The following is a 14,407-nucleotide window of genomic DNA, read 5'->3' as shown; positions in this document are numbered from 1 at the left end:
ATGAAAAATGTAAGCCATTCAGGTTGGTAGAAAAGGTACAAAAGACAGGGTGAGTCTGAAAAATTAGAAGCACAGCACTGAAGGCAATAGATCAGATGTCGTTTGTTGGCCAAAATCCCTCTCAAAGTGATGCTATTATTAGGAATAAGTTTGTAGAAACTTGTCAGTGAAGGAGATTGACTTGGCTAAGAACTTGACATCCCTGTTAATCCTCTTGAGCCAAGAATGAATACGGTCTGGCCTAAACATTAATAACCCCTTTTCCGTGCACTGCAGCACAGGAACCTTTACAACATTGTTCCTGATGTCTTCAAGCAAAAAAAAAAAAAAAAAAAGCAGCCCTTTTACCTGACACGTTTTAGTCAAAACATGTTGTTTTGCTCAACACAGGGGAACTGGAATAAAATTGTGAAATATGTGACACAGGAGGCTATGTCATCTGTGGATCCCGTCACCAAGGAGGAAGGTCGAGATGCCATCTAACTGACATCGACTCTTTATCTGAGTTTATTGTGAAACAAACAGGAACAATTTCAGTATCTTTGCCTGTGTTGGTATGTTACGTGTACACACGTATACACTGAACAGCACACAACCAACCAACCATAAGGACATAGAGGTGACGCCTACATTTCTCTTACAGAAACTGTAGTGGCACTGTTCCACGAGAACTCTGTGACTTACCTTGGGAAAAAGGCTAACCATTAAGTGAGAAAGACTGGGGACGCGGTTTACAAGGTTATCCATACATAAAATTACTGTGATTACAAAACACCTTCGAAATCATAGTCCCGGGCTCCTTTTTTACCCCCAGTGTTAGGGTGCGTTCCCTTCCCTTTGGTTAGAGCTGGAGCGCTCTGGCTCTGCGTGGAAGGAATGTGAAGCAGGCAGGAAAAGGAGATCCACGTCTCCGGGCCATTGCTGTCAAACGGCCTCCTCACACGTTGCAGATGTTGTTCAAGCACGAGCCAGGGAACGCGTGGAATAAAAAGCAGCCTATGGAAGTTTAGGTGGGGAAAAATGCTGCAGAAAGCTTGCAGCGCGCTTCTAGACCGCAAGAAAATTTCACCAGCAGGGAACAGGATCTATCCGGTAATCTATGTATGGGCTGATCTTAGAGGTAATATTGGCACATCAACGTTAATTTTACACTATAGCAATATTTTTCTTTCGGGAGTTAGCACTAGAACTTCTTGCAAGTTCTAGGCACAATTTCACCATAAGCATATGACTTATCCTAAGACACGAACAAATCCTTTAGAGTACATATCAGGGATTTCTTTTCCTTTAGAAATCAATTTTTATTGACAAAAAAGTCCAATATATTCCGAGAAGAAAAATAAAAAAGCGTAAAGCTTCTAACCATGCCAAAAAAAGAAATAGTTGATAATGATGGGCCTCGCGTCACAGCTATGAAAATGATGACTTTATCTCATGAGACCAAATAATATAGATCTGGGAATACCAGTTAAATTAAAATGTTCGGCATCTCTCGGAAAGGAACCACAGAAATCTGAGTTGTGACCATATAATATTCCAGATATTGTATGATGAATATGTGGCTTATTGATTTGACAAGTACTACTGTTTTCCCCCAGGAAAAAAAGCGAATTTGTGGCAAATGGCCTAATAGAATGGTACAAGTAATTGATGGAGTTTTGCACAGTCTGTTGGGTGAGGTGACAGATCTGAAAAGCCTCTGACTTATTAGTTTTCCTGTCATCATAGTGTAAGGTACGACTATAGTCAAAGTAAGTTTAAAAAAATACAATATGAATCAGAAAATGCTAGGGAGAAAAAAAGAAGTATTCCAAATTCAATTTCCATATCAAGACCATTTTAAAAATCATGTCTGAAATTATTCATAGACAAACATAATTGTTACTGTAAATATTTTACTAAAATTAGGAGTTATAGTCCAAATTACTTTATATATAATTCAAAAAATATTGAAAAAATAGTAAAGTGATCTTTAGCTATAGTTATACATTTTAGGTAATGATAGGTAGATTTGTACATGATACAAGATAGGCAAGAGCAGAAAACTTTATGGATTCAGAAGGCGCTCTTAAAAATTGCCTCTTATTATTTGCACTTTTCTTTAAGCTAAGAGTTTTTTCTGCTGCCCTACCCACACCGTAGCCTACCCAAGGCTACGCAGTGGAAATTTGAATTGAGAGATAAATAATTTGTCTCTTGCAGGAATAGGAAGCTGTTAATAATTTGGAAAAAATGAGGGTTTTTTTTTAAATTCCTGTTCCTTCAGTGTTGTATAAATACATCAGCTTGTCAGTATAGTCTCTTTAAGCTACTAGCCAAGCTTGTCGAACTGATGCACATTTTTTAAATGTGAAGAAGAATGCTGAAGCTTTTTGTAAAAACATTTACATACTTGGAAAAATAATGATAAAAGATGGTATGGGAGAGCATTCCTGACCTTTAACTTTCCTGACATCCCTTCCCAATGGTGTTTTTAGGAGATGAATGCCATGTTTGCAGAGATAGGTTATAAAGCTTTCTGGCTTGTTATGGCCACCCAATATAGTTTTAGCACAAGATAAAACCAGTTAAAATGTGCAGTCTAAACAGCCAAACTTAAGAGTATCTACGTAAATATACATAAAGCTTTTTCAATAGAAATATGAAATTTTAAGAAATGGACAACAAACCGGTAACGCTAAAGACAGAAAAGATCTGCTATAAAAGCGGGCTTGATCATTGCCACCACGGCAGTTGGCAGTGTACTTGCTTAAGCTACTAAATATTTGTGTCTCCTTGTTTGGCCCAAAAGACCTGCGGAATCTTTAGTGAGAAGGTTCTTTACCTCTGAGTCAGGTCATACAAATCTTCACCAGCTACGGAATCTCCTCTCTCTAGGGAATATTTGCAAACAAAGCCATATTCTTCTGCGCTTTGATAAAGCACTCTGTTCTTGGAACGCAGGTAAAACAGATCACCAGTTCTGCTTTTTTTCCCCAATAAACTGTGTTTATTATGCCAATTCTAATTACCATGCAATCTAATGGTTTTAAGGCTTATATTTTCCACATCACTGGACATCACAAACATGAAAGCATTTTATACTGTCATTATACATCAATGTTTGCACTCGGTTATACATATATACAGAAATTATTCACACATCTTAACCTTGCTATTTCCTCCTTTCAAACCAACATAATTTTACTGTGAAAGCAGCTTTTTAATAAATGGTATAAGAAATACAGCAAGGCACACATTTTTTAAAAACTTTTTTTCTCATTACCACCTCAAGAAGCATAAAAACCCAAAATGTTGTACGTAATTCAGTAGAATGTCAACAGTTCCTAATATACAACACCATGTAGTTGTTTCTTGAAGTGTTGCATAGATTAACTTTTAAAATTAAATAAATAAAACGCCATTTATTTTAATTGCTTAATTTTTAGGTGTATTGAATCAGGAGGGCTAATGACTTCTTTTTGCTGCAATCCAACAAAATTGTCACCTTAAAAGTAAAATAGTTTCAATAACCTTATGCATTATACACATAAATATTAAATTTGATACAGAAAATAGAAGAGTACTGACAGGTACAGTTCTGAAAAGATAAACCAGACTGACCGTGAATTCTGAGGAACGTCAAAACTTTAAAGAAGAGAACCAGTGATAAGTAGTACAGGAGCATCCAATTTAGGAAGGGGAGGTCATTAGAGGTAGCTTGGGAGAGCAATCCATATGAAAGCAAATGGCCTTGCTACGATACAAAATGATCACTGAAACAGGACTAGCATATGCAGCCCGATCACAAAGCCAACATGGACAAATCACATTTGGAAAGAAAATCTATCTTGGGAGTCAGTGTAATGAAAGGCAGTGATACAATGGAATTGGAGGTCATCCCAGGGTTTACAGGATGAACCTGCACCTGAATTGCAGCCAAGTTTCTAAAAGGAAACAAAAAAGTAATAGTAGGTTACAGAAAATGAAGTTTTATTTGCAAAACATAGCTCTTCCAGAACAACCACAGATAGTCATTAAATGATCACATGCCAGAGCGTTTAATGCAGAAGCATAAAGTAGGCAAACAATGACTTTTAAAAGCCTGAGGTACAAGTCAGTGTAAAAAACTGTATTGATGTAGAAAACTCATTGATTTTTGTAAAGACTTTGTTTCTAAAGAAACAAGGGAAGTCATCAAATCTGACCTTTTCCCTGGATCCTGTCCTCATCCTTACCTGCGCACTTACCTTCGGCACACTCAAAAGTGCACTGATCAATGAAAACATAGGGATTTTCAAAAGCCAAGCAACAAGAAGATCTACCCATCGCTTATTTTAATATTTATGTAAACATATAGAATGAGATTTCAATGGAGAGGAGGAAAAGGATTGTCACAGAAGCGGTCCATGAATAGTCAGTGCCATCACTGTATTTTTAAATTGTAAATAGCTATTTAGACACTTCTAGAACCAGCAATGAGTTAATTTTTCATACTATAGAATTATCCAGCTCAGAGTTTAGGGTTAAACTATTCATCAAAGAGCACAGGCTTATTATGAGGATTATGAAGAAATAACTGTCAGAATACAGCTCAAAGATTAGTGCAAAGTACATCTCATAGGCATTTCCTAGGAGGCACTCCAGACATGCATTATGTGCCTTCCAAATTAAGCAGGAATATCTGGATCTATCCAGTTACCTTCTCCTTTGATCTTATTTCTTGTAACTGCCCTTCCCGCCCCCCCCCCCCCCCCCCATTTATAGAAGAAATATACTTACATGAAAATAGTGAAAAGCTCAAGTTTGTTTAGAAATTAGAGAAGAACTGATCTGAATAAAGGGGAGGATTGTATCAAAAGGTTTCTAGAACTCTGGCATGAGTTTCATATATCTATAGTAAGAAAAGTCTCACTGATGGATTATGTCAGGTTTTTCAAAAATAATGTAATTCATAGACAATACAAGATTATCTGTTTATTCTATTTAATTTTTTTAAAGTCAGCTACTGTAAGGAGCTAAAAAAAGTCAGACTGTTTTAAACTCTATAAAGAAACATTACAGTATCTACCTCCCTATAAAAACCTCAAGGAAAAAAAACGGTAAGCAAAGATTTCAACTATTCTTGTAGTTCCAGTCTCTAAAAGTAAATTGTTACATGTTAACTAGTGTGTAAACCTGTATATTATTTTTCTCCTGCAATGAATAATTACCTAACAGTCCTTTGCATTTCTGTGTCATCTTTTATCTGTGGATCTCAAAACACTTTTCAGTGAATAAATCGTGCTTCACAGGTCCCATTGATCATTATTCTCATTATCTTGTGGCTAAAGAAACTGAGGCAAGGAAGGAAGAAGTCATACCAAAAAATCTATTGCTGAGCAGGAACTAACAGCCAGGCCTTCCGAGTGCCAGTCCTGGCTTTCTCCTGGCTCTAGTAAGTGGCAGGATATTCTGGCTAACATTGCAGCACTGTCAGATAAAATCAATTTAGTTTTCTCAAGCCCAAGTGATATATTTTTTTTTTCCCCTAAATTAAGTTAAAACTTAAGTTTAAATTACAAATTCTGTACAAAAGGAAGGAAATAGCTTTTGTGACTTACTTGCAAGACCTAACGTTACACACAGAAGTCTAAGGTATCCTCTAGAAAAGACTTTGGACACACCACATAAACCTCCTCGAAGTATTGATCTCTACGCATAGCGAATACGTGATTAAAAATTCCCACCCCATTGGTGAGTCACGGGTCACAGTGATAGCAGAAGTTCGCGTGATCTCATACACGGAAAGACAGTTCTTTCAAGCTGTCCCCTACTGAGAAACAAAATCAGCATAGCTTTACGAGCACCTCTGTTGAAGAACTCGGTGTTGGCTCATGCGAGAGACTAGTCGGTGCTGACAGAGACATTTTTAAGCCTGCTTATAGAATCGCTATTATTTTCCCACAACGGTCATTTTTTTTTTTTTTTTGTAGCACACTGCTAAATAACAGGATTGCAACATTTGGCAAAAATATTTTCTTCACCATTACTTTTATTCACCATTACTTTTATTCTCCTGTACAGCCAAGGCAAATACTGAAATCGAACTACGTTTGAAACGATGCCTTTTTCAGCTTTGAATTCTCAGTATGCTTTTAAGGTACACATATACTATAGATTATTTTTCTCTAAGTATTGCAGCTACACATGGAATTACACATTTAAATGAGCTTACAGCACAGGTGCTACAGGAAAAATAATGGTGTTTGCCATTTATCTTTCAAATTAAATAATGTGTTTTTAAATAGTAACTTTTTTCATAATACACTTATGGGAACAACATTTATCTGTCACATTTTAAAAGATGTATTAGTAATAAATGTAAATTACCTTTGGAAAATCAGTAATTAGCCTCATCAAAAAATAAACAATCTGCCACCAAAAAGATAATCTTTAGCATAGTTAAGTATAATAACTGTTATTTGAATAAGTTAACAAATTAGGATAGATTGCTTCTGTAATTCATTCCCCATAGCATGAGAGATGAAGTTAAAGCACCAAGCTTGTGAATGGGGGAAGGGAGCTCAGACTTCAGTGAAACCAAATCTAGCAGCTCATATTTTCATTTTTTGATGTGCCAGAGATAAACTATATGTATCCTAGGGCTCTACTACTGGGAATAATACAGTACGTAATTTCCATGGAAGCAATGCTGTATATGTCAGTCAAGAACCAGTATATCTTCCTAAATGTAAAAAGTGGGATGCAGTGTGAAGGGCTTTGTTACCTTACAAATATTTGTCAACCCCTGGGCAAAAATTAAAACTACAACATAACTGTATCAAGTTGCGGCCTACAGACTCTGCGTTACGTTTTATTGCATTGTGGGGCATTTAATAATAGCTCCATCTTCTATGTCCAATCTTAGTCCTTACACCTTTTTAACTGCATACTGTCACATCCCTGTCATAAGAAAAACACTGCTGGCTACCATGTAAGTAACTAGGAAATGCTGAAGAACGAGGGAAAATTTATACAGTCTTTTGAGATCCTCAGAGGAAAAGTACTAATGAATTGAAAAGTCGTGTTATTATCTTCATCAGTGAAAGAATAAGAACAAGAATAAAATCCCATTCACTATAGTAAATATTCTTCCTCAAATTAATATTATAAAAATGAATGAAAAAATAAGAAAACTAATAAAACAGTAATTTAGGAAATCATATGTTTACATAACTATCACTTATCGACCTCAGACTTTTTTAATCATCTCAATTTCCAAACAGAGGCTTCCATATGCACGTAATCCTTTTTATGTAATTCTAGAATGTATAGCATCATCTCTGAGTTTTGTAATTCCCGGTTGATTTCCATTGCTTCTCCAGTTGTTTGGATGTGTCCAAGTATTAAACTAATTAGCAATCAACAGGAAATGATAGCCCATTTCAAAGCCATTCAAGAAATATCCTCTTTGCTATGATGGTTTCAAGATAAGGCATTATTTAAATAGATATGTGACGAAAGAGATAGTGGCAAGCTGTAGACTATTGCTGCTGTAACCTAAAGACTTTGCTAGACATATTTATACATATGTGACTGCGTGAATGCCGGGTAAACTGCCAATATGTGCAAAAGAAAAGCCCAAAGCATAGTAATATAATATAGCAAAACCAGGAAATGCAGAAGTTAGATATCTAATAGCAGCAAAGCAATCTATTTTGTATAAATAGGCCCAGTTCCTCCACTACAGCTTAATAGTTTGCAATAGGAGAGTACTAGTGGTTTTCACGGGCAGTGATGAACAACAGCCTTTTCTCCTAGCAACATCATGGAATCATAGAATAACTTAGGTTGGAAGGAAACTTGAACGTCATCTGGTCCACCCTCCTGCTTAATGGAAGGCTATTTTCAAATGTAGGTCAGATTATTCAGGGCCACGTCCACTTGAATTTTGAAAATCTCCAAGGATGGAGATTCCAGAACTTCCCGGGAAAACCTGGTCCCGTGCTTAGCCTTGTATCTTATAGGAAATTCCCTTGCTACAGCTTCTGGCAAGCAGCGGCATTTGGAATTGGAGTGGCATTCGGAGTTGATGTGCCAGCTCTGGTCTACTGGAGGAATGTTTTCAGAGACTAATGGCATTCTCATACAACTATGCCGGCTTTTGGGTCACCAACCAACCAGTGAGGCTCAAAGTAGCAGTGCTACACGCTAGGATCTGATCCAGAAGCTTCTTTGTAGATCTTCTTTTGTTGTTAATTGTGCAGTTATAGTTAGACATTTATGCAAGGTCAGAAACTCCAGATCTGAAGCACTTTCAAACTTTGGAAGAGATCAGAGCCATTTTTTCACCTTAGGTTCCACCATCTTACTTCTGTTTCAAAATGCTTAGCACAAAATGGAAACAAAGCTTCCAGTGTGGCTGTGTGGCTACCAGTTTCCATCTGCTTTGGCATTCAGGTCTTTATTCTACATTGACCTCACATTATGCTCTTTAATGACGTTGCAAAGTTTTCTTATTTTGGTACCCTCAGCTTTTGGCCTAACACTGTCTTGTAATAATTGTGTTCTTAATAATGGCTTACCGAACTCAAGTCATGGTAAACTGACATCAAGAAATGACTTATTATCTCTCAACTCACTCTCCAGTCTGCTTAGCCATACTTCATGGCTTGTCTGGAAATATTGTAGAATTCCAACTCACTAGTCACCCAAATTTCTTGTAAAACCAGAAGTTCAGCTTCATCAAGTGCTTTTGAACACCTCTGAAGGCCAGCTGACTGTGGAGAAAGGGATCAATGAGTAGAGCTGGTTTCTGGTTCCACAGATCAGTTGAAGAGGGAAGAGGAGGCTGATACAGAAATACTACTTTTTGAAGAATTGCGAAGTTCTGCAACATGGCAGATTTGTCCCAGAAGAGAGCAGTCCCAGTCAGTGCAAAGCCACGGGGCAAGAAGCAGTTAGTATTCACTGCATTTGTTGTCCAGTGGCATGTAAATTGGGATTATAGTGTAATCGAAACAAACGATATAGCACTACCATAAAACAGAAGCCCTGGATGGTGATTCATCTCCCTTCATTGTACAAAAATGTAAAAAAATAAAAAGGCAAAAAAATGTAAAGAAAATGAATGTGCAACTTCTAGAGTACATACCTGTTTTTAGGATAATGTACGTGCCTGGAGAGGGTTACATTCTATCTGTGCATATTTATATGTCTTTCCTTATGAAGATTCAAGAGATTTTCTTCACAAGTAAGAGTTTTACTGTTCTGATGCAAAACATCCTTTTTCTGTGAATGGCCAGGCGTTAACTGAAATTCTATAGCTGAAGCCTCTTCAGAAGCAGCAACGCATCCTTTGGGCTCTTCAGTTCCAGGTGATTTTCCTGTACTACTCTTTTTAGTGCTAAGCTCGGGAGAATTTTTTTCCAAACCTCCAGGTTGCCTGTCTGAAATCAGTAAAGCATCATCAGCATTTTTCAGATTGTTTGATGCAGTTTGTTCGTTAGGATTGGGGACGTTTATATAATTGTCACCATCACATAAGAAAAATAAATGCCTACCTTCGGATGAAGTTTTAACTTCTTCTAATGACTCTAGAGTCACTTCACCTAGTGACTCTGGAGATGTTTCAGAAGTAGCATTAGAAATAGGTTGCTGCTGCTCAACCCGTGCTTCAGGAGTACCATTAGAAATGGACTGCTGCTGCTCAACCCGCTCTTCCTCAGGACAGGCTTCAAAAAAGCATTCAATATTTTCTCTCTCGTCTGTGAAGTCCAGTGGCACAGGAGTGCTGCTCTTTTCCTCTATGTATTTGATTACCTCTCCACAGTCACTATCATGAGAAGAGAGTGAAAGATAAGAATAGAAGTCCCCTTTTCTTAGCTGAATGGGTCTGTGAGAGTGTTCTAACACTTTTTCCTTGATTTGTGCTAATGAAGCTGGAGCAGATGACTCACATTCAGGCTGTGTCTTACTTTTCAAAGCTGTTGATGTCATGTCTATGATCTCCCTCACAAAATTGTGTACTGAGCCATCTTCCACGCTTCTTTTATCAAAAGCAGCAGATTCACAGTTACAGCACAAATCAGGACCGTTGGCTGAGGAGTCACATTCTGCTTCATTGGATTTCAAGGCTGTACAGCAATCAGATTTTTCAGTAATGCTCCTCCTATGCTGTTGAGCATTAGGTAAGGATGTTTGTACAGCTGTATCTTCTATGTCTACACAATTCATTTCTGAGGAAGACTCAAGACAAGGCTTTTTAGCAGGAGAGGAAGCAACAGAGTGATGATCAGGCGGAAGATGACTTTGACATTCTTTTGGAGGGTTTCTGGATCCGTCTGACGACAGAACAGTCTCCTTGCCATCCATATGTGAATCATCTGAACTGTCTGTAAATGCTTCACAGACACAACATTCATTTTCAGCTTCTCTGACATCAAGCGATGCATGAGTTTGGGGAGTTGCTGATGTTCTAACAAGACCTTCCTTTTGACCGTCAAGAGTATTTTCAACATTGCCGTTCTCCATATCATCCACAAGCTGATCCTTCACAACCTGAGATATATCTTTCATCAGGTGACTCTTTGTCCTTTTTTCATGATCACGTGGTACATTCTTACTGTTGCCATTATTTTCTGATATTTTCTGTACTGAACCATTCAATAGTGTTTCAATGCTTAACATATCTGTGGCTTTTGATGTCTCATTACTAACTTCTTTACTGCGCTGAATTTCATCGCTGAGGTTACTTTTTCTCTTCTCCCTTGTCAAGGAAAATTTTGGTCTAATCCAAGTTTGGAGTTCATTTTTTATATAATCAAGCCCTGAAATTAAATTGCATTCTTCATAAATATCCTCATCAGTTGCTATACTGGAGTCATCATCTTCATCTTTGATACCTAGCTCTTCCTCAGTTAAGGTAAGGGTGGAACTTGAAAGCAAATCACTGTCATCTTCATCATCAGTACAAGCAGAAGTGCAGGAGACATTAACAATCATGCTGACATTGACATCGCTCTCATCAGCTACAGATCTATTAAGATGTTTTCTAAATGATGCGTTTGAATCTGGTATTTTATTTCTGTGCAGTACAATGTCTTCAGAGCAGAGAGAAAGATCCTCACTGCTGCTGAGTTCAGTGAGAGAAGCTGCTGAGTCTTCGTTGATTGAGGATGCAATATCTAGAGACAGCTGTCCAGTAAAAGACATTTTTTGAGAGCTACTTTGGAGTGTTATGTCAGAGATGCTGCGCTTTATCTTTTGATCTAAAGGACTCTGGATATTCTCTAAGCGATTCAAAAGATCTAATGTCCTTTTGCTGAGTTCTCCAACAGAATCACTGCTTGCACTTATGTCTCCTGAGCCATGATGACTAAAAAGATCTTCGTTGCTTTTGTAGGAAGTCAGCCAGCTCTCCAAAGAGGTGCTTCGCTGAAGACCGTCTCCACTTTTAAAAATACCTGAGCTGAACAAATCACCTACTACAGACAGAGATTCTAACGAAGAACTACGAGATAAAGTTGAAACCTGTCTTGTGTTCTCTGTAACAGTTAGTCTTCTTACAGTTTCTCCAGGTTTACAGGAATTGGGATCTGATTCTCCAGGGATACGTGCCAGAGCATGGTCATGAATAAACCCATCTGGTTGTGAGTCTCCAGGCTTATGTTCAGATTTAACAGGTATTTTATCAAAACAAAAGCCATGAAACAGACTGCCCTCTGTATGTGTTTTTTCAATTTGCGATTGTTTCATTATCACTGGTAATTTGAATTTGGAGCCTTGAAGATATGAGTAATCATAAAATGTAAAGACGTCATGTTTTCCTTGCAATTCTTCTAGACAAACAGGGTTACACATGGTAATGCTGTCCAAATCCTCATCGTTCTCACTTTCACAACATGCAGAAGGTGCCAACTGGAAATCATCTGAGAGACTAGCATGGTCTTCTTCAACTTGCTTTATTTTTTGTTTTATTACATCGACTATATCATCCACTTGAGTTTCTGCATGCCCAATTTCGGGATTACTCTGAGTGCTTTCAATATCATTTAGCAAAAATATTTCTGAATTATTTGTAGTTTCTGTATCACATTCACTCACTATCCCACTCTCACTTTCAGAATGCCTGCTTATGTTTCCACTCTGATACATATAGTTATATGGTTTTGCCAATGTGGTCCCCCCTATTAGGTCTGGCAGGGATTTGGTAGATGAAAATGACGAGTCTTTACTAAGACTTTTGTTTAAAATGTTAGACTGTGTTACATTGGAGAGCTTGGACGTTTTTTTCAAAAAAGGCATATGTTTTTTTTCTGATAATTCAATATTATGAAGACTATAGACCTGATAGATGTGAGGATTTGGAGGGGAAGTAATGCTGGGACAATAAAGAGGACTTCCACGATCGCTGATACTTTCGTCTTCGTTCCCATCGTTATCACCGCACTCTCCTGAAGGAGGTTTCTGGCTTGGATCATCCTTCTTGAGTTCCTGATCGGGATCACTTAAGTCTTCATGAATACTGATCAGCTTATTACTTATGTCGGTTTCATCCCATTCTAGTGCATCTTCACTTGGACCATTTAGATCCATCAAACTGGGATCAATAACGTTCAGAGGCTCCTGTAAAAAAAAAAAAAGTCAAAGATTAAAAATATTAACAGCTGCACTTTAAATATGCTTCCACTGAAATCATGTAAGTAAATTGATGGGAGTAAAGTGCATTTTTGGAACAATGATCACTAATAGGTTTTTAATTTTGTTATGTTTTGTGTACCATTAAAATGATCAATTAAAATGAAACCTATTAAATTTTGCATGATTTCTTAGTCTTCTTAGGTTTTTTTTTGTTATTTGCTGTCAAAATATAATAAAGGAGTTTGACTTTTCTTAAATATAGATTAATTGTGGTTAGTCATTTTATATGTAACAAGCTTTAACCATTCTGCAGAATCACATAGGAGTGTGTTAGTAAGCCTGTTAGTAAAAAACATGCCATTAGCACTTTATTGAGTTGAAAATACAAGAATCTCTCTTAGCCTGCTCAAGTTTGAAAGAGTTAAGATATAAAGGATTTATTAAAGGATTTTTGAAATGTTTATAACAAACTTTTGTATTGTCCGCCTTAAAACTACAGATCTAATGCACTGGAAACTACAAGATGATGTATTTTTATTAGAATTTCTATTTATTCTTTACTTGATAATAAAGGCAGTACTAATGACCAGTAAGACTAATGAATGTTAATATCCTCAGCTGTAAGCACAATCAATCAGTCTAATCAAATACTATGTGAATTTCAAATATTGTCTGTGCTGACACTTTTCTCTGGGAGAGGGCTAATAAAAAATTGAGCTAGACTTAGTTTGCTTTTTTTTAAGACTTTTGTAACTTTCCAGTAATATTTGCTACTATGGGGTCAGAACACATAGTATCAAAATTTTTCCTCACAGAGGAAAAGAGAGAAAGAACACCTTCACAACTTTTCTCACTCAAATCTGATGTGTGAAATGGCCAACAGTACTGACTTACCTTACACCTCTCAAAATAAGATAGAAGTGGTCCCTGATTTTGGGGCTGGTCCTCTGACCACAAATTAATTTCACTTTATTTTTCTACTTACTGAGAGGCATCCACTTTAGGGAAAACTTTGCTTATACAATAAGTATTGTAACAGAACTGTTAACTAATGTAGAATTGTTTAGTTTAAATCATCTTAACAGCTGAACAATGACGTTTGTATCCAGAAAAACAAGCGCTTTTTCCAAAAAACCTTTCAACTATGATCTCTTGCTCTCTCGAGCTTTCTTGGAGCAAGTTTTGTTTTTCAAATACAGCACTGATCACATGCCAAACAGCAATCTAAATCACAGCAAACTTACAAAGTTACAGAAATACAAGCAGATAAAAGGAGGCTGTAGTCCAACGAAGTGCAGTTGTACACAACTTAGTTACTGACTTAGATTCATCAAGATTCAGCCAAGGTTAATTATGCAGGGCAAGGCACGTATCTCGGACTTCGATTCTCAGCTGGGAACTCTCTTTTTGAAGCAGGAACTAAAGCTGCTCAGCCCTTTTGTGAGAAATCATGGGATGTTCTCCAACAGCTCAATAGCCAGGGCACCGATTTTGGGCGTGGGACGCTTTGTCAGACTGAGCGTAAAAGACATGAACCAGGTTCCCATTCCCTCAGGAGAAGCCCTACCTACATGCTGTTCTGAAAAGAATCCTGCTTCTCCTGTTTCATTTTTCATAAAACAATTAAATGTTAATTAGATCCTAGATAGAGGAGGAGAATTTTATCCTGCAGCACACATTTGACTGGCAAGAAGCACAGATAGATCCAAATCCCCGCTCCAGTGTCTATTTAATTATGGATATAGGTGGCACTGTTTCTGTGCAAGACACAAGGCTAGCCCGTCCCCATATGTCCAGTAGACCA

General features: G+C 37.3%; 1 protein-coding gene across 1 annotated transcript in view; it reads right to left on the bottom strand.

The window, feature by feature from the left end:
* Positions 1-2,982: 2,982 nt before the first annotated feature.
* Positions 2,983-14,407, bottom strand: part of AKAP6 (A-kinase anchoring protein 6) — a gene marked incomplete at its 5' end in the record, with an annotated part of 237,330 nt that continues 225,905 nt past the window's right edge. The window contains 3 exons of the mRNA XM_082484839.1: positions 2,983-3,926; positions 9,116-9,410; positions 9,525-12,588. Of these exons, the coding sequence (XP_082340965.1) occupies positions 9,157-9,410; positions 9,525-12,588 (3,318 nt within the window). The 3' untranslated portion in view covers positions 2,983-3,926; positions 9,116-9,156. The remainder of the gene's footprint in view (positions 3,927-9,115; positions 9,411-9,524; positions 12,589-14,407) is intronic.

This window comes from Vanellus vanellus (assembly GCF_965231255.1).
Source record: "Vanellus vanellus genome assembly, chromosome: 6".
Classification (NCBI taxonomy): domain Eukaryota; kingdom Metazoa; phylum Chordata; class Aves; order Charadriiformes; family Charadriidae; genus Vanellus; species Vanellus vanellus.
This window is presented reverse-complemented; position numbering and strand designations above follow the sequence as displayed.